Source organism: Calonectris borealis, chromosome 7 (assembly GCF_964195595.1).
Source record: "Calonectris borealis chromosome 7, bCalBor7.hap1.2, whole genome shotgun sequence".
Lineage (NCBI taxonomy): Eukaryota > Metazoa > Chordata > Aves > Procellariiformes > Procellariidae > Calonectris > Calonectris borealis.
The window spans coordinates 7,729,102-7,747,407 of NC_134318.1; the positions used below are offsets into that span (position 1 = coordinate 7,729,102).

The window sequence follows — 18,306 nt, forward strand, 5'->3', positions numbered from 1 at the left end:
TATCTGAATAGGAAATAGTAAACGCAGTTCCACATAAAATTTCTTCAAAGCTTATTGGATGAAGTTGAGGAAACGCTGGAAGAATGGTTAAATATTTGAAAAAACTTACCAAATACGAGAAATCTTTCTGTAGTTTTAAATTTTTGTCAGATTTGGTGAAATTGAGCATACAAAATATAGCATTTTTGATGTGACAGTGCATGTTGCATTATTAAAATTGTGCAGATACTGAAATTTACATTAGTGTATCCTAAAGAGAGTAGCTGTTTTCTGACTGTAATGCCTCTGGCATTGCTGTTATCACTGATCAGACCAAGTTAATTTTGAATTTAAATTAAATGCTGGGGGGATCGGTGTGTGTGGTTGTTTAAGGTTTTCTTAGTGCATTGTTATTTGCTATTGTGGTGGGTTGACCCTGGCTGGACGTCAGGTGCCCACCAAAGCTGCTCTATCACTCCCTTCCTCAGCTGGACGGGAGAGAAAATATAACGAAGGCTCGTGGGTCGAGATGAGGACAAGGAGATCACTCACCAGTTACCATCACGGGCAAAACAGACTCGACTTGGGGAAATTAATTTAATTTATTGCCAATCAAATCAGAGTAGGGCAATGAGAAATAAAACCAAATCTTAAAAAACCTTCCCCCACCCCTCTCTTCTTCCCAGGCTCAACTTCACTCCTGGCTTTTCTACCTCCTCCCCTCCAGCGGTGCAGGGGGATAGGGAATGGGGGTTGCGGTCAGTTCATTACACATTGTCTCTGCCGCTCCTTCCTCCTCACTCTCTTCCCCTGCTCCAGCGTGGGTCCTTTTCACAGGGTGCAGTCCTTCAGGAATGGACTGCTCCAGTGTGGGTCCCCCATGGGGTCACAAGTCCTGCCAGCAAACCTGCTCGAGATTTTTTGCGGTGGGCTCTCCACACGGTCACAGCCTCCTTCAGGCACATCCACCTGCTCCAGCGTGGGGTCCTCCATGGGCTGCAGGTGGATATCTGCTCCACTGTCGTCTCCCCATGGGCTGCAGGGGGACAGCCTGCTTCACCGTGGTCTTCATCACAGGCTGCTGGGGAATCTCTGCTCCGGTGCCCAGAGCACCTCCTCCCCCTCCTTCTTTGCTGATCTTGATGTCTGCAGAGTTGTTTCTCTCACATATTCTCACTTCTCTCTCTTCTGGCTGCTGTTGCGCAGCAGCTATTTACATACTATTGGCAAACCAATAGAAGAAATTGAAGATTTACGTAATCCACTAGTAAGTATTACAGTGTGAGGTTCTGTGAAAAATTGGTCATTTATTTCAAGGCCGATTCGGAAAAGAAGCATGTATTCTGTGTCAGTGCGGCATGTTCGTACAGAGATGTAGGAATTGATTAAAATAGAGAGCTGAAATGTGTCAAATTGCCTTATACGTAACTGTTGGCTAAATGCATCATTTTGAGCCTTATTTTTAAACTTTTAAACTTATTTGGAAACTTTTAGGAGCAACATAGAACGTATAATGCTAGTGCTCTTTCTTAACACTCATTTTAGTGACGAATAGTGTATTTCAAGCATCAAGTGATAAGTACCTTTATTTTGAGGTGGGTAAAACCATACATACACGTCTTACTTTAAATCATTGCCCCTGTACTTTTCTTTCTGTGTTTTGATAGTTAGATTAGACTTCAACATTTAGGTATAAATCAGTATGTGTTAACATTTTGATGTTTCCTATTGTTCATCACTCTCAATAAAATATATCAATTTATAAACAGAATGTTTTGAGCTTACTACTGATGGCAGTAGAAAGCACTTCTGGCCGATCAAGGTTTGGTAATTTTCTACAGTGAAAGGAAAAGACCACAAACAATTGCTTTTTGTCCTCGCTTTGACTGCGAAAGACGTGGCAACTTTGCAATCCTGAAATTGATATTGATGTATTGTGCGAAGTTAGGGAAATATAGAATGTAAAGAAAACAGCAATCTGTAACTTGGATTCTAAATGTTTTTCCCTTTTTAATGTGTAGAAGTTAACTTCAAACTTGCTTTAAAGGTGATGGACTCAATTAAGATACTGAATTTACTGTAAATGTTTCTACAAATTATTTGTGTTACCCATGTGTATAGCTCCATTTTCCCTTGCATGGTAGGTCTTGCAGAACAAGCGGTCTTGATTTATATCTTTTGTAGACAGTACTGTGTATATATGCAAGCATTCTTCAAATCCTTCTGAAATTCAGGAAAACCTGTCACTGTTTGTTGCCCTGATTCAGTGAATGAGGCTGTTGGTTTTTCTCAGCGGACACTGCCATTTTAATGATGATTTCCAGTAGAGGTCCAGTCTCATGCAGAGTAGACTTGAAAGAAACAGCTGTACAATTTCAAAGCATTTGAAAATGGAAAGTTTCGAAGTTGTTGTAAGGTAAGTTGTATAACTTCTGAAAACATTTCTGATTTAACATTCTTTCATTAAAGTTTTTGGTTAATTTCTTGATTAAATTAATCAAAAGCACTTTTAAAAAAATTACTTGCCTTACAACAATGTTGAAATTTTCTGGTTTCTTACACTTTCAAATATTGAAGCTGACTATTTCAGTTATACTCTGCATCATCTGCCTGAGGAGGGCAGCTTCCTATTTGATAATTGCTTTAAGATTTATATTCAGAATTTAAAAACCAAAGTATATTTTTTTAATCGTGTGAGTTTGTATACTGTTGTAGTTCATCAAGAAAACTGGAAAAGAGGAAAAACGAGGATTAGTATCTATTAATGACATAAGTTAATGGCAGGACTATTGTATAATAATACGGAAATCACAAGAATGCGATTTAACACGAATAAGGTAATACTTGATAGCTGTGCCACATTTTCATAACTGCAATTAACTTGTGACCCTTCTGTGTCTCAGGGCCCTCTTGTGCATGTATATATTCTCTCCTTTCCCCGCAATTCCAAAATCATCAGCCAAGGAGATTTATTAAACCCCTGTTTCTGTTAAGTTTCTTGTTCTGAGATATATGATCATTTTAATGCAAATAATTTATTTGTTTAGGAAGGTGGGGTTTTTACATTTGGAGCTGGAGGCTATGGTCAATTGGGTCACAACTCTACCAGCCACGAGATAAACCCAAGGAAGGTTTTTGAACTTATGGGAAGTGTTGTGACGCAAATCACTTGTGGCAGGTAAGGTCTATTCTGTGCTAGCACTATGTATCTTATAAATAACTTGTTTTGTGTAAAATTGCATATATATTGCAATATGAAGTGGTTTTTTTTTTTCCTTACCCTTTGTGGTTAGGGAAGACAAGATGATCCCTAACAAAAGATATTTAGAGACCTTACTGGGATTTTAAAAACATTCAATAGAAGAACTAAAGGAAGTTATACTATTTGAGAGGCTCTGATTTTCTAAACTGAAAGCGTGAATAATCAGGGTGAAATGTGAAGGTGTTGTTTATTGCTGTCACTTTATCATTTCCTATTAAAGAACAAGTGTTTTGGTGGAGGTACATGAGCATCACTGAGCATAAGTGTAAAATTTGGAAACATAACTTGTTTTGTGAAATACCCATGATATTGTACGGCACTTCAGTTTCTAATGGGTTTTTATTGTATGTATTATAATAGCACCCAAGAAATTGGAAAAATTCCCAGCAGACATGGAAATGCTCTTGTCCAAAGAATTGCATTCTAAGAAGACTAAATGAGAGAGGCAACGTAATTTTTTAAGAGACGGGCACACTTTGTTATTTGGATTAAAGAATATGTAAATGTAAACCTATCTTACTAGCAGTTTGCTTGACATTGAGTGGACCCATTCCTTTTTAATAGTTTACATAAATTCAATACTTGTTCTTCCCAGGCTCATGATAGGAGAGAGGGCATCTAGAGTTGAGGGGATGGGAGGGGAAAGGAGATGCAGCCAATCTGGTAGAATGTCTAGAGATATGCTCTAAAGGTCAGACTGTGGCGAAGCAGGGGCTCAAGGCAGAACCTGACATCTCTGATCCGTGAACTTTTCCATGAAAATGGAATATTGCCTATTGGAGTATAAATGGAGTATTGCCAGTGGCAGTGCTTTGCCAATAGAGGAGTGGAGTGTTTGATATTACGGGACCTTTAACATACTGTTTAACACAATTAAACTTAGGCTGGCCTGCACAAAGCATGTTATAATGCTTAGGTTTTTGTTACTGAATTTTGTTTGCCCTAGGCAGCACACTACTGCGTTTGTTCCGTCATCTGGAAGAATTTATTCTTTTGGACTCGGAGGTAATGGGCAACTAGGTACAGGAACAACCAGTAATAGGAAAAGTCCCTTCACAGTAAAAGGAAACTGGCTTCCTTATAGTACTCAATGCCCGATAATCACAGGTAAGCAACATCTGCCATATTTACTTCTTGGATTCCTGTTCCTTTATAGGTTTTTACAAATCTTGAGATTTAAACTAAATATGGGCTATAATTACTTTCTTCCAAACAGTTCATTTTCGCTGTGCTCTGTTCCCTAAAGTCCATTTCTGCTGTAGAAATACATGCTTACTTGTGCTGTTGGGTGAGGGCCTTTGTTAGTACTGGAGCTAAAACTTAGAGCTGTTAGCGTTTACCTCAGTTAAAGGTAGTCTTAATTATTGTATCACAAAGATCTGCTTCAGCGAGGTTACGTAACAAAGGAACCTATTTCTAATTGAGTGTTGATTGCTGTGTCTTAATCATTTCTCAAATTAACATTTTCAGTTGCCTGTTTTTTATTCCTGTTGCAGACAGTGAGGAGTGTTACTGTGTAAAGAGAATTTTCTCTGGTGGGGACCAAAGTTTTGCACACTACTTTTATCCACAGGTAACAAATTAAATATACTTTGGTTCCAAAGTCTGTCAAAGTTAAATTTTAGTTTTTCTGACGCATTTTAGAAGATTTTCATGTTGAAGGTGCATGACTACATTGTAAAGTTCGTTAGAGCAGTGTGGAAGCACAAGACGCTAAGTCAATTTAGCAATTGGAGGACTTGGATCCAGTTACTGAGTATTAGCTGTCAGTAAGCTCTTGAGGCTTTTTGGCATAAGCTTTTTTCCTGAGTGATGGATTCATGCACTTCTTTTCTTTTCATAAAGGAAAAGGTGATAGAGTATTTGAGCTCTTCACCCCTGCCCAGCCCTCCTCAGTAACTCCTGACTGCAGCTATGCTGTCTTCTGCTCTGTAACCATTTTAGCATACAGCAATGATGAGGAAACAAATGGAGCTTTTTGCTAAAAACGATAGGTGGTGACATAGTTTGTTATGCAGTAGAGTTTTATGCTAGTCTTAAGACAAGTTTTAAAAGGACGATCTGTTTAAATTCTAGTATGGGGGGAAAAACGTCTAGAAGGACTTTACAGTAAAAATGGCAACGTGGGAGTATGATGGAAAGCAAATGCTATTCGAGGACGAATTGGGGGGAAAAAACAAGATGAAGATACATGACTGGATTTGTATTGGGACTATTTCTAATATAGCCCAGCAGATATTAGACCACAGTGATTAATGAAGCTTCAAGAGTTGAGTATGTGGGGTGCAAACTAATTTGGACATGAAGGAAAACAGGTTTTAGTGGAAAATATGTTTGTTGTCAAGAAAAACTGAGTACAGTTGCAGCAATCCTTTGCGCCCACAGCCTGATCTGGTTGTACAGAATCAACAATTTTTCTATTTTTTTTTTTTTCTGGTTCTGACTGAGTTGTGGGAACTATTGCTGTGTTTGGGAGAAGCTTGTTTAGCAAGCGTAGACTGGAAAAATTACTGATAATATAGGCTCAAAACTTCTCTATCAAAACTCCTTTCTTAAAAAGTTTCTCTTGTGCAATTTTCTAATCACTGAAGTAGATTCTGACTGACTGAGGTGAACTGGAGACTGTATGAATGCAGTTATTGTGGCTTGTTCTGTACAAAAAGTGTTGGCAATAGATGAACTTTGATGCTGCAAAGTATCCCTTTTACGCTGTAGTTTGGTAATTTGTATTGAATTCTTTCAAAGTTATGCGAGTACTGTACTCCTGGGACATGTGTGTCCTTGCCAGTTAAGGGGTCTCAGCCAAAATCTGTTTTGTTTTCTCAAGTTAGTTTTTGGGCAGCTCAGTTCCCCGAGTTGTTTCATTGTGGGTTTAAATGACGCTTCTGCTGGACACAAGGGAAATAGCAAGAGGGTTTCTCATCCTGATCCTGTAGAATGGGATCAGAAGTACTGGTTTTTGGCAACAGCTAGTCATCATTATACTGAATCAGCTATGATGTCAGGCTGCGCTCTTAGGAGATATGTGTTTTCTTTTACTAGTTTAACCTTACTTTTGGTGCTATTTGCCATCTCTTTTTGAACCAGTGCTGCTACTCAAAACAGTGGTCTTCGTTTTGTTCCTCTTTACTATTAGAAATCTTACTGGAATTCATTCGGTATGAGCAGCATATCAAAATGTAGCTCATCTGATGATGCAGTAATGTTCAGAGAAACATAATTCATTCTCAGAGGAGTCTGATGGAAGTGGGGTGGGAGAGCAGCTGTCCAAAAAATTGAATGGCTCTCTTTCTGTATGCTCACAGCCTGGCAGTGAGCTAGCTGGCTCATAGCGACTAGGGAGAAGAGGTGCTTGCTACTCTCATGTAAAGCTTGTTTAGTGTTCATCTTCTAGAAGAGTACCTGTATGTTTAGGGAATTTACCATGAAGTAAGTTGTGATGTGAATTAACACACTCATCTAGGTGGTTTTAGTGTATGTGCTGCTTTCATAGTGAATGCAGAACTGCTAGAATATAGTAAATTTGTCCTTGGGCTTATTTCACAGTAATAGTCTGGGTAGGCAAATTTGCAGTCAATGAAGACATAAAGAGCTCAACCACAGGATTGATTTTTCTGGGAATCAGTTTTGTGTGCCTGATTCTTTACGCTTTCTTTAAAATTTAGAACATGGTGCCACCAGATGATTTTAGGTATCCTGACTTTTTGAAGCAGATCTGGACTGTGAATGAAACGTTTATTCAAAGATTGCTGACTTTCCCATCTGGAAGACTTCCTGTGGAGATAGCTAAGTAAGTGATGTTGAGGAAAGAAGTTGTCTTTCATAATTTTACTTATGAATTGGGTATTAATGGAGTTTTGTACATACCTAGCAAAGCTATTTTTAAGTACTGATTTTATTATGTGCAGAGCTTTTGCTGTGCTTTCATTGTCATGCTTGTCAAGTAGTTTAGATCCTTTAGTCTATGTCATCTCTGTCATAGTTTAGATGACTCTACGAGATTAAATTAAGTATCTAGTTGCACATTGAAAAACAACAGTATATGTAATGGAATATGAGAACAACTCAAAGATTATTGCTTCTACTTCAATAAAGGAGGATGCAAAGAAATGAAAAGCAAATTGCAAAACTTGCTTTGATTTTAGCTGTCTTAAGCATTGAGTCTTGAATGGAGATTTTATCTAGTGTTGTTTAGTCATGTTAAAGTCAGAGTTCCATCCTAGGTACAACGTAGTTTATTAGGGATTAAATATAGTTTTTTATTGCAAATGCTAATTTGTAAAAAGAAAACAAAATAAATGTAACTTATTTCATATGAACAATTTCAGTGAAATTGATGGAACATTCTCCTCAGCGGGGTGCCTGAATGGGAGCTTTTTGGCTTTGAGGTAAGTGGTCAGGCTTTTAAAAAAGTATTCCTGTGAGCAGAATTAATGGTGGCTACCTTCCCAGTGTCTCTTACTTCAACTGTAACACCTTCCCAGTATTTCCTTATCTTACTGTTACTCTGATACCCACAGTTTAAACTTCTAGCTCCTTTACTGCCTTGTGGTTTGTCAGCTGGCCCAAATGCAGCATGTCTTCTGTCAGTCTTTGGAAGTGTGTGCCACCTGGCTGCTACCATGTCGGCCAGCAAAACTCATTACTTCTCAACCACAGGTTGTATATAATTCAAGGGGAATATATTGCACAGGCTTGTTTAGATCTTAGTGTTTTTACATGATTGTCTTGCAGTTAGAGTAGGTATTTTTTTCAGTTGCTTCAAAGATCCTATTAGAAACTAGAAAAGTCCGATACTGTGATTTCTCACACTTAATTCCTTAGTAAGCAGGACTAAAAATTCAAGTGGGAAAAAATTCTTGAGTTGCTGAGAATACAGGATTCAGTCTTTTTCTCTGTATTTTTCTTTTTGCTGCAGCAATGATGATCATTACAAAACCAGCACTAGATTCTCAGGGGTTGATATGAATGCTGCTAGACTACTATTTCACAAACTTATACAACCTGACCATGCTCATATATCACAACAGGTTTGTGCTGCATATTTTTCTTATGTTTGGGATTATCCTTCTGCGTTACACCTATCCAGAAATACTATTGTTATGCTTGCTCTGACCCTTTTAATAATTTTCTTTACTCAATAATACATCAACTGCAAATACGTAAAACTGCATTGTGCTGTGCCAATTAGGTAACACATCAGTGTATTGTATGTGTCTGTATTTTAATATTTAATATACTGTCTTTTTTCCTAAAAGTGTAGTAGTCTAAACTCTTGATGATTGTTTTCTACATTATTTTTTATCTAGATGGGCATTTGTTTCAATTCACAATTGCGTTAAAATAAACTGAATTTTATGATGTGCTGTAGGTGGCAGCTAGTTTGGAAAAGAACCTTATTCCCAAGTTGACCAGCTCCTTACCAGATGTTGAGGCTTTGAGACTGTATCTCACCCTACCAGAATGCCCACTGATGAGTGATGCAAACAATTTCACAACATTAGCTATTCCTTTTGGAACAGCTATTCTGAACCTAGAAAAAGCTCCTCTGAAAGTTCTTGGTAAGAAACTGAATTCTTTACTACTTACTTACTTACTTATTAAAACTAAGGCTCTCCAGATGAAAATGTATAGAAATTCCATCAGTGAAGACATGGTCTCAGCAACACCTGCTGTGTATTTACAGTTCTATAGAATTCCCCACTGAGAAAGTTAAGGGTTAACATTGCTTGATGCGTAAGAAAACACCTATTCTGTTGCTTCTGGGTGAGTTAACTGGCCATCCATATGTATTCATCTGGTATTGTAATTTTTGGACTGATTCCATTTGGGAGGAATTAAACTGTGTAGTTCAGTGTGCTTGATATGTGTCTTTGCACTTTGAAGTGAAAATTATGTGGTCAGACAGCTAACAATCTCTAAGCAGTTTACAGAAGTGTTGCAGAACAGATGTTAAATTGTCTTTGTTTTGACTACAGCACCTGTTTTGTTTCTTCTGAGCAGTTCATGTTTTCTCACTGATCCTAAGATGTGGTCTTCAAATACGCAGCTGAGAATAGCTCTATTTTTTTAACTCTACTTCCTTGCACCTTCCAATTGTGACTCCAGTCACCTAAAATTCAGCTTAAAGAGTTGAGGTTTCAGAATATTTCTTTTTTAATTGGTATCTTTTTGAGAGGGTGCTTTCTACTTCCTCAATTATTTTTTGCCTTGTAACCCATCTCTTGTATTTTTCAGTAGTTTTTGGTGAGAGTAAAGAGCTTGTCTGCTGTAAAGAAAAGCAAACTGATAATTTCTTTGAACTGTATATCCTTTTTTGTGTTGCTTCACTTTCCATTGCTCTCAGGACTGTTTGCTTAAGTCAAGGTTTCCGTGTTTGAGCCATCTGTTTTTATGTCAAAAGTTACTTCGTGATACTATTGTGTACTCTGGATGAACAGACAATTTAAAGAGTTGGTGTGTAACAATAGAGCATTTGAACAGAGGTTTCGTTATTTATACAAAGAGTAGTTTGTTGTTTAAAAGTCTGCACCACTCTTGCTGTGTTAAACTTTTTTTTGGGGGGAGTCTTTGGTAACTGACAAATATGCTTTCTAGCAAAATATGTTTTTCAGTTAAAAGGATAGCATAACATAATATTGTAGTGGCAAGTTCTAAGTTTGTGTGTTCACCATTTGTTGACAGAAAATTGGTGGTCTGTACTTGAACCTCCATTGTTCCTCAAAATAGTGGAACTCTACAAGGATGTCGTAGTCCATCTCTTGAAGTTGTGCAAGATCGGCATTCCGGCTTCTGAAAGAAGAATACTTACCAATTTTCTACACACTGCTTTCAGAGTTCTGGAAATACTGCATAGAGTATGTTTATGTCAATTTCAACCAATTACTTATCTGTTTGTTTTTGTCAGCATCTGTATGCTGTGTAGTTGTTAAATGAAGTTAAATTACTAAAGAGTTTTAAATACTTAGGCTTGCATCTACAGAGATATCTGTAGTTGTTCCATCTGGACCTATGAACCATTGGAATTCTGGATTCCAATCTGACATGGTGATGGAATTACCTATTTTCTTGGGAACACAGACTGACCCAGTCAATTGCATCTGTGAGGGTATGTTGGAAAGAATTGCCTGTTAAGCTTGAAATAAGATCACAAATGGAAGATAAGAGCAAGCTCTGTTTTGAACGAGAAAGATCTGCACAGTTTTACCAAGATAAACATTTATTTTCCGATTTTTTTTGTTCTGTTTGTTAGTATTGTAATTTAATTCATGAAAACTAATGAATTTATGAAATCTGAACAAAAACAGCCTAAATCATTTGGAGTAATCAGACTGTGCACATCACAGTGTATTATCTAATTGCTGCTGAGGTTTCCCCTCCCACCCCCTATTTTTTTACCTCTGTAGCTTATTCTGGTCCTATGGTATTTTGTGTTTATATGCTAAAAGAGCATTTTAGGCACTCCTTAAGGTGCTGGTCAAGTATTGTATTTGTACAATCTAGTAAAATGGGCACAGGTGTCTAAATTTGTGTGCTATACATAACAGCCCTTCTCCCTAAGCTGTGAGAAAGAATGGAAAAGATTTCTGCTTTGGAAGTTGGAATTTGTATGCTTTGGTTTGCTCAGCTTTTCTTTATTCTTTATGGAGACCACCAAATTAAGACTGAGAGTAAGACTGTTTAGTAACTGTCTTGTGTTAGAAGTGCAAGATGTCCATTACAGATTCCCATATGGAAAGCTGTTGGTATATAATAAATGATTATTTTGCTGCCTTTAGAATTTCTGTCACTGCTCAGGCTTGCAGTAGCTGTAAATCTTAAGAGCTGAAGTTAATCTTAATCTTAAAGCCTCGTGGGTAATTGTAGAATTGTAACGTGGCTTTCCTATTTTTTTGAAACCCAACTTTGACTAATATGTAGCTACATTGTAGAAATAGTTACATTTGTACCTATCCTGCTGCCTAGCTATTTATATTGGTATAGTCGTAATAATTAGCTGGTACAGGCTAAAGTAAGAGGAAAAAATGGGGTGACATATCTGGGGTATTTAATGGATTTAGTATCTGGTGGTTTGGGGGGGGGTAGCAGTGGTGGGGGAGATGTTTGGGAAAAGCAGGCTTAGATTATCTGGTTATAAAGACAGAATTGGGGATCTTGCTGTTTTGGCAGTTCATGGTGCATAACAGTCCTTGGAAAAGAAGTGTGTGTTAGGAAAGTGTGGATGCTTCTGGTTTAAAATTATACTGTAGAGACAAGCATTTATATAAAGTTATTTTTCCATGTCTCTCTTTTTCTAAACTTAATGTTTTTAAATAGAAACTGTTCCTCTGGTCATGGGTAATAGAGATAGTATTCATGCTGTAATTAAGAACAGAGTTCTTGAATCATAGTTCTTAAACTTGAACAAATACAGGAACAAGTATTTCTTCCACTGTATACCTGAATATGTATATTCATCACTGTTCCTGTGAGATGACGTGTTTCAAAGTGGCAGCACTGTATTGTGCAATACTGTATGCTCAGTTAATTTTATTTTTCTTTGCATCTTTGATGAGATTGTGAATAATCCATGTATCCATGTCTTAAATGTTGTTTTTTCCATTTTTGTAGGCACTGTTGTTTTTCTAGAATTTTTTTAGTAGCTGGGTATCTGTGGCTGACGTATCAAATGCTTGAAAAATATGGAAAATGTCCTTTTGAAAACTGTTATACAAAGTGCTGATAAAAAAATGAATTGCACTTCTTTAGGTAAATGAAAGAGGACAAGTTATACAGTATGACAGATTTTACATTCATGAGATACAAGATTTGATAGATATCAGAAATGACTATGTCAACTGGGTCCAGCAGCAGGTATTTGGAATGGTAAGTTGTGTTGGTTTTTGTTTGGGGTTTTTTGTGGGTTTTTTTGCCCCCGTGTTTTATTTTGGTTTTGTCCCTTTAGAGAAGCCTGTCGATTCTCTAAATATGGGCACTTTCTTTTCATAAAGATATCTTCGCAGATCACTGACGCTGAACAGCCTCATCTTATGTCAGGTACTAGCTAAGGAAGAACTGTTAAATAGGCGTGCTTCTTGCAGGGTATCATTCTTAGGACTGACACTGTTCCACGTTTTAATCTGTCAATTAAAAAATGATTTGAAATGCTGTCACTGGTGACTTGCCATGTCAAAAAAGTTAGGAAAGTGATAATTCATGATAGGAAAACATCCAGAATAACCTGAATTGCTATATAAGATAGGTTCAGTCAATGAGAAAGCTGAAAACTAAGTCTAGAAGCATAATAGGGAGTTACAGGGGACAGATAACTACCATAGTTTTCTACTTTGCGTACAGCAACAAGAACTGAGATAATTAATTCCTGGATCTGTAAACAGAAGAGTGGTAAGTGGGAGTACATTAATGACTGTGCAGAGAATTAGTGAGTTGGATAGGGTGTTGCCACACAGTTCTTGAATTTATGCTTTGAAAGAGTATTGAGTAAGTTAATATGCTTTCTCTAGCCACCTAAATGTAATTTTTTTGCAGCGGTACCTGGAAGGTCCTGAACATGGGAGACCTACTTTTGCTGTATTTTAGGAATACAAAGCAAGTGACGCTAACTACCAAAGAATTAAAATTGCAATGTAAAATTATAACAGCAGGGAGATTGGGGAGTGTAAAGAAATAATGAGTCACTATTGGCAGACATGACAGACATTTGTTTCAGCCAAGCTTGTCTGAAAAAATAACTGGTGTGTGATGTAGGCTGGTGTTGGTAGCTAAGAGGGGTTGTATACTAAATGAGATGTAGAAGCTAGGGGTAAGCATCGCAGGGCCTTGGAATTAGAGACAGGTTGTATGTTTGGAACAGAGAAGGGTATGCCAGTGAATAGTACAGAAGCGGTGGAATTTAAAAGATGATGACCGTTGCAACTATGCTTTAAATGGATGTAAACAAACCCAAATTGCATATGTCACGATCAGAGAAGAAAATACTGAATATGGGAAAATGAGAGCTGGAAAATTGCTTTGTAATGAAAGTCTTAAGCTCCATTTGTTAATTAAATCAGAAGATTGAGCAGTAGCTTGATGTTGCTAAGAAAACACTAGATACTGAATTTCCCTTTAATCATCATTATTTTGTCATGTGTTTGTGCAGTTTCAAGTTTCAAGTTCAGCAGAAAAAGTTATTTTGATAAAAGTTATATTTATGATAGGACTGAAAGAAATTCCATGGCCTTAGTCAGATCTCCTTCGTAAGTGGTTTTGACGGCCTTTTCCTGCCTTCATGTCCACTGGTTTCCTGTGTTCTTGCTTTTAAAATGATGAGAAGCCCTACTTGCCTATTGAAGCAGTAATAATGAATCAAAATTTCTTTTGCTAGTGTAACTTTTATTGTCACAGCTTGAGGCAAAACTGTTTGCTCAGTTCCTTCATTAAAACGTGGAGGGGAAAATAGAGAAGAGAATCTCAGAAGTATTCAGAGTATTCTCAGAGAGAAACTCGGACGAAAAAACTTTCATTCTTTCAACAACAGAAAAATGAGTGGGGAAAAACTGAAGGTACTAAACAATGAACTATTGATTTGAAGAGGTGTTCTTGAGATACAAAGGAGTTGAGAAAACCCGTTTGAATTAGGAATAAATAATGGCAGATAGAGTAGGAGTACAAAATTGCATAAATCTGTCTATGATGAATGGGGTCCTCAAATCTGATATTTCCTGTAGGAATTGGGGATGGAGATAGAAAGCAAAGTAGCCTGGCCATCACTTTCTGTGAGCCATGGATATCTACATATTTGACTTCTGAGTCTCATATATATAGTCAAATGTAAAATTTATTAGTTTGTCATTACCTTTTATTCTTTTTCTGTTCTCTTCCTGCTGGGTGGAAACGAACTTAGCTTTCAGCGCAGGATAAGGAGGGTAACATGGCACCAGATGGATAACTTAGTTTCTTAGCACAGTTGATCTAGCTTGTTGTGGAAGTCTCCACACAGTCCCAGCCGTATGTATTGGTCTGTCTCAACTTTCCAGAGTCAATTGCTTTTCTCATATCGTATCTTATCATAGACCCAAATGATTCTTGAGACTTTATGATAAAGTGGTGGGGTTCTTTTTGTGTTTTTAAATTTTTACTCATTAAAAATGTTTTACATTTAATTTGACATGCTACAGTCATTTGAGAATTGAAAATACATAGGTAAAAGCAAATGTCATTTATTAGTGTATGGAAGGAAGTAAACATTTAAAATGTTTAATTTTTTGCATCCAAGAAAACGTGCTACTTCAATGGTTCTTTTTTTAAAGACTGATATGTAGGGTGTTGAAAGGCATGGTTGTATTTCGTAGATTAATTAGAATGTTTATGGTTGATATTTATTTCTCAGTAAACATTCTCTTGGGAGGGAAGCTGTAGATAAATATTTTTAATTCTACATCAGAGATGAATAATTAATGCAGACACTAATGCTGCTTTTTCATCTTAATTATTGCTACCTTTGTGCAAATGCTGTCATAGGATGTCAACCATGGATTAACTGAGGTAAGATTGGTTGCAATCTGATTTCTTTTGCAGAATGTAAGGAAATCAGAAATATGAATGTCAAGGATTGTCTGATGTGTTTTGTTGGGAGTAAAGCTTTAAGTTAGCATGGCTGTAATCTGAAAAGCTTTTGTGGGGCAAAAATATGTAATTCTTTGTATTGCAAATTCAGAGCAGCGTTTGAAAACAAGGAGTACTTTGATAGCTGTAATAAAAGTTCTGAAATTAAAATGTACCAAGTGAGACTGTTGTTTGTGTGTGTTTTGTGTGGTTGTTTTTTGTTTGTTTTTTTTTTTTTTTTTTGAAAATCTACTTAATTTTCCTATGATGCTTTGGTCCTGCGTTGACAATGAGTAAAGATTTCTTTCTTTTTCCAGTAAGATAAATATTAAATGAGTACTATTGCAATGGCTTCTGTAACCATGATTGTGGTTTTTAAATAAGCAGAGATATGACATCGTTTTTTTCATTCTAGTTAACAGATATTCCTGTTACAATTTGCACATACCCATTTGTATTTGATGCCCAGGCAAAGACAACTCTCCTGCAAACAGATGCAGTCATACAGATGCAGGTAAGAGTCTCAGGGTTAATGTTACGAATTTTTTTTTTTGTTGTTGGGGGTTTTGGGGGGTTGCTGTTGGTGTGGGGTTTTTGTTTGTTTTCTTTGGTTTTTGTTTTGTTTTTTTTTTTTTTTTTTTTTAAACGCTGTGTAATCTCTTCTCCATAAGAATGAGGGATCTAGTTTTAATCTCAGGGTATGTACATGATAGAAGCTGGTGGGTTTGTGGGTTTGGGATCTCATTGAAATTAGATTGTTTAATAATTGCATAAATTTCTAAGGAACTTCTTTTCCTTTCATTAATGAGATGCCTTTTTTGAGGTGTTAACGACCCATAGTACAGGTGTTCAAAAAAAAAGGCAAAACAAAACAAACAAACAAAACAGCACCAAAACACACAAAATGAACACCTTCCCCCCGCCCCCCCCCCCCCCCCCCCCCCCAAAACAACGCCACCTCCCATATGGGCAGGCTTTAAATGATACATGTGTAGAGCCCAGAGCTGGAAGTCAATCTATCTTGTTAGAGGCAGCAGCCAGTTAGAGTTGCTTTTAATTTCTTATCTTGATGGGACTTAGGAGCTAGTGCTGTTCTTAAGATTGGTAGTATCAGAGAGCCAACGTGTTGGCACCACGTGAATATCTAGTGCACACCTAATTTCTCATTTCATCTGTCATGCCACCTTCAAAATGCTGCTAAACTCTGAAGTCTGATCGGTGTCTGCAAGGCAGTAGAAAATAAACTTGTCTTGAAAATGTAGCATCTACTTGGGATACTGGCAGTAGGTTTCCTGATCTTGCAGTTTGCAGTAGTTTTTGGCTCTTTTCCTATTAAATGCAATTATATGTTACTCCTAATTTGTTCACTTCTGTTTTAACTAGAGACTTTCCTAGAAATTAGATACTTGGTACAAACAATTCTATATCTTGACCTATATCTCTCGTCTAGAGATAGACATGCTAGTCAACCCTAAAGTAAGTGAGAAGATCTAATGTGTTTTCATGATTCTCTAGGTAGACCTGAAACCAGTGTGATGTGGTGAGCTTTTGTTCAATGTTTGGAATTTTTTTTATCCATACCTGTCCAGTTGCTGTAAGGGTATAATAAATCATATTCTTAAAAAAGGAAAGGAAGAATGAAGGGAGGTAACTGCAAAAGTAACAGCAGTAAGGGCGCCACCCCCCCCCCCATGTTTATAATGTTTAACATAATGAAAGTTACTGTTCCGAGTCTGAAATTAAACGGAAGAGATAAGTCATGCTCAAGTAATGGGCTCATGTAGAAAAATACTAGCTTGCTTTTGTAGTTCATAATAAACATAGTTTCTTATGCCTTTAAAGATGTATATACATGGTCAATACCAACATTTGATGAATTCAGGGAAATGTTCACTTTGAATGTGTCTATTAACAATATTAAATAGTATCAAAACACGCAAACTTTCAAGAGTTCTATGCCATATTCAGAACACTTGCAACAGTATTTTGTTTTTAAACAGTTGTGATACAAAGGTTATAATACAAATGTTCATCTATTTAGATGAATGTATTGCTTTTCATTCTGTGAATTAGTTTTTAATGGATGTTTTTGTGCCAGATTTATATTAAACAGCTTACTCTTCATTAGATGAAGTGCAGTATTTTTTTTTCTTCCTTTTGTTATCCAAAGTATTTTGACTGGAATGTCAAAAACTGTATTCTAAGACTTCCCTGAACATTAGCATTGATGAGGGTAATGGGTAAAGGAAAAATATTTCCTGAGGTTAAACATTGCCTGAGATAAAAGGAACATGAAGTAAATTTGGGCAAATGCAGTAGCTTTCATAATAGCTATTGCCATTCATGTCTTCTGCACTTTTTAAGACAAGACTGATGGACATTGAATGTTGACAGGAATCTTATGTTACCTACTGACACCTTCACTTTGGTTTTTTTCCAGATGGCTGTTGATCAGGCTCACAGGCAGAATTTGTCTTCTCTCTTTCTGCCAGTATTTGAATCTGTCAACCCGTGCCTGATATTAATGGTACGGAGAGACAATATTGTAGGAGATGCTGTGGAAGTCCTAAGGAAAACAAAGAATGTAGACTACAAGAAGCCACTCAAGGTATTATCAGTACATATTGCTCAAAGTGTCTTTCACTGTTGTGCAAATAATTGAGAATACTTTTGGACAAATCTTATTTCACAACCCGTTTTTCAACTCAGTGCTAACTGAATTGTGTGTTTCAGGTTATTTTTGTAGGGGAAGAAGCTGTTGATGCTGGAGGTGTTCGCAAAGAATTTTTTTTGCTCATCATGAGGGAGTTGCTAGATCCCAAATATGGAATGTTCAGGTATCATGAAGAGTCCAGGCTGATCTGGTTCTCTGATAAGGTAGGGTGCGATCTGTAGTCATTAATTTTCTTTTAACTTACAATATTTATATTAATAATATATGAACATAATAGTTTGTGGTAGTTTTATTTCAAGAGGAGAAACTGAAACAAGTATTCTCAAAAAATGTTTATTTTTGTCATTGTTAGATCAAAACTTTCCCCTTCTGTTTTTCCCCATTCCTCGCTTACTTCTTACCAGTTGTCCCCAACCCAGGCAAGTTTAATAGGAAGAAATGCCAGCCAGAGTAAACTGATTCCAAGAGCAGAATCAGTAAGTCAAGGTGGCAGTGAAAAATTCATGAAGTGGCATGTTGAACAGGTTTTCTTGTGTTCAGTCACATTTATGGGTCCGTTTCGTAGGTAGTCATCTGGTCATACTTTCTCGAAAGTTTTGATCTTTGACGACTTAGTCCTCTTCCGGAGAAAAACACTGACCAGGGTGGCTATATCACAAATACCTGAATGTTAACGTTTCCACAGTTGTGTTTTAAGCCTTGGCTATTAACTCCAAGGGAGTCAATGTTGAGCTCCTCCCTTCTTCTCCCAAAAATAATTTTTTTAAAAATTGACATCTATTTAAGCACTAAATAGTGCAATAGT

General features: G+C 36.9%; 1 protein-coding gene across 5 annotated transcripts in view; it reads left to right on the forward strand.

Moving 5' to 3' along the window:
* The window catches only part of HERC4 (HECT and RLD domain containing E3 ubiquitin protein ligase 4), a 37,136-nt gene that overhangs the window by 11,630 nt on the left and 7,200 nt on the right, over window positions 1-18,306 (forward strand). For 4 of the 5 annotated variants that reach the window (XM_075154236.1, XM_075154238.1, XM_075154237.1 and 1 more), the window contains 13 exons: window positions 3,027-3,157; window positions 4,188-4,348; window positions 4,738-4,814; window positions 6,907-7,031; window positions 7,570-7,629; window positions 8,160-8,271; window positions 8,613-8,802; window positions 9,926-10,098; window positions 11,990-12,106; window positions 14,744-14,767; window positions 15,243-15,341; window positions 17,268-17,435; window positions 17,561-17,704. In XM_075154236.1, the coding sequence (XP_075010337.1) occupies window positions 3,027-3,157; window positions 4,188-4,348; window positions 4,738-4,814; window positions 6,907-7,031; window positions 7,570-7,629; window positions 8,160-8,271; window positions 8,613-8,802; window positions 9,926-10,098; window positions 11,990-12,106; window positions 14,744-14,767; window positions 15,243-15,341; window positions 17,268-17,435; window positions 17,561-17,704 (1,581 nt within the window). The remainder of the gene's footprint in view (window positions 1-3,026; window positions 3,158-4,187; window positions 4,349-4,737; window positions 4,815-6,906; window positions 7,032-7,569; window positions 7,630-8,159; window positions 8,272-8,612; window positions 8,803-9,925; window positions 10,099-11,989; window positions 12,107-14,743; window positions 14,768-15,242; window positions 15,342-17,267; window positions 17,436-17,560; window positions 17,705-18,306) is intronic. The other variant, XM_075154239.1, reaches the window with a different exon arrangement.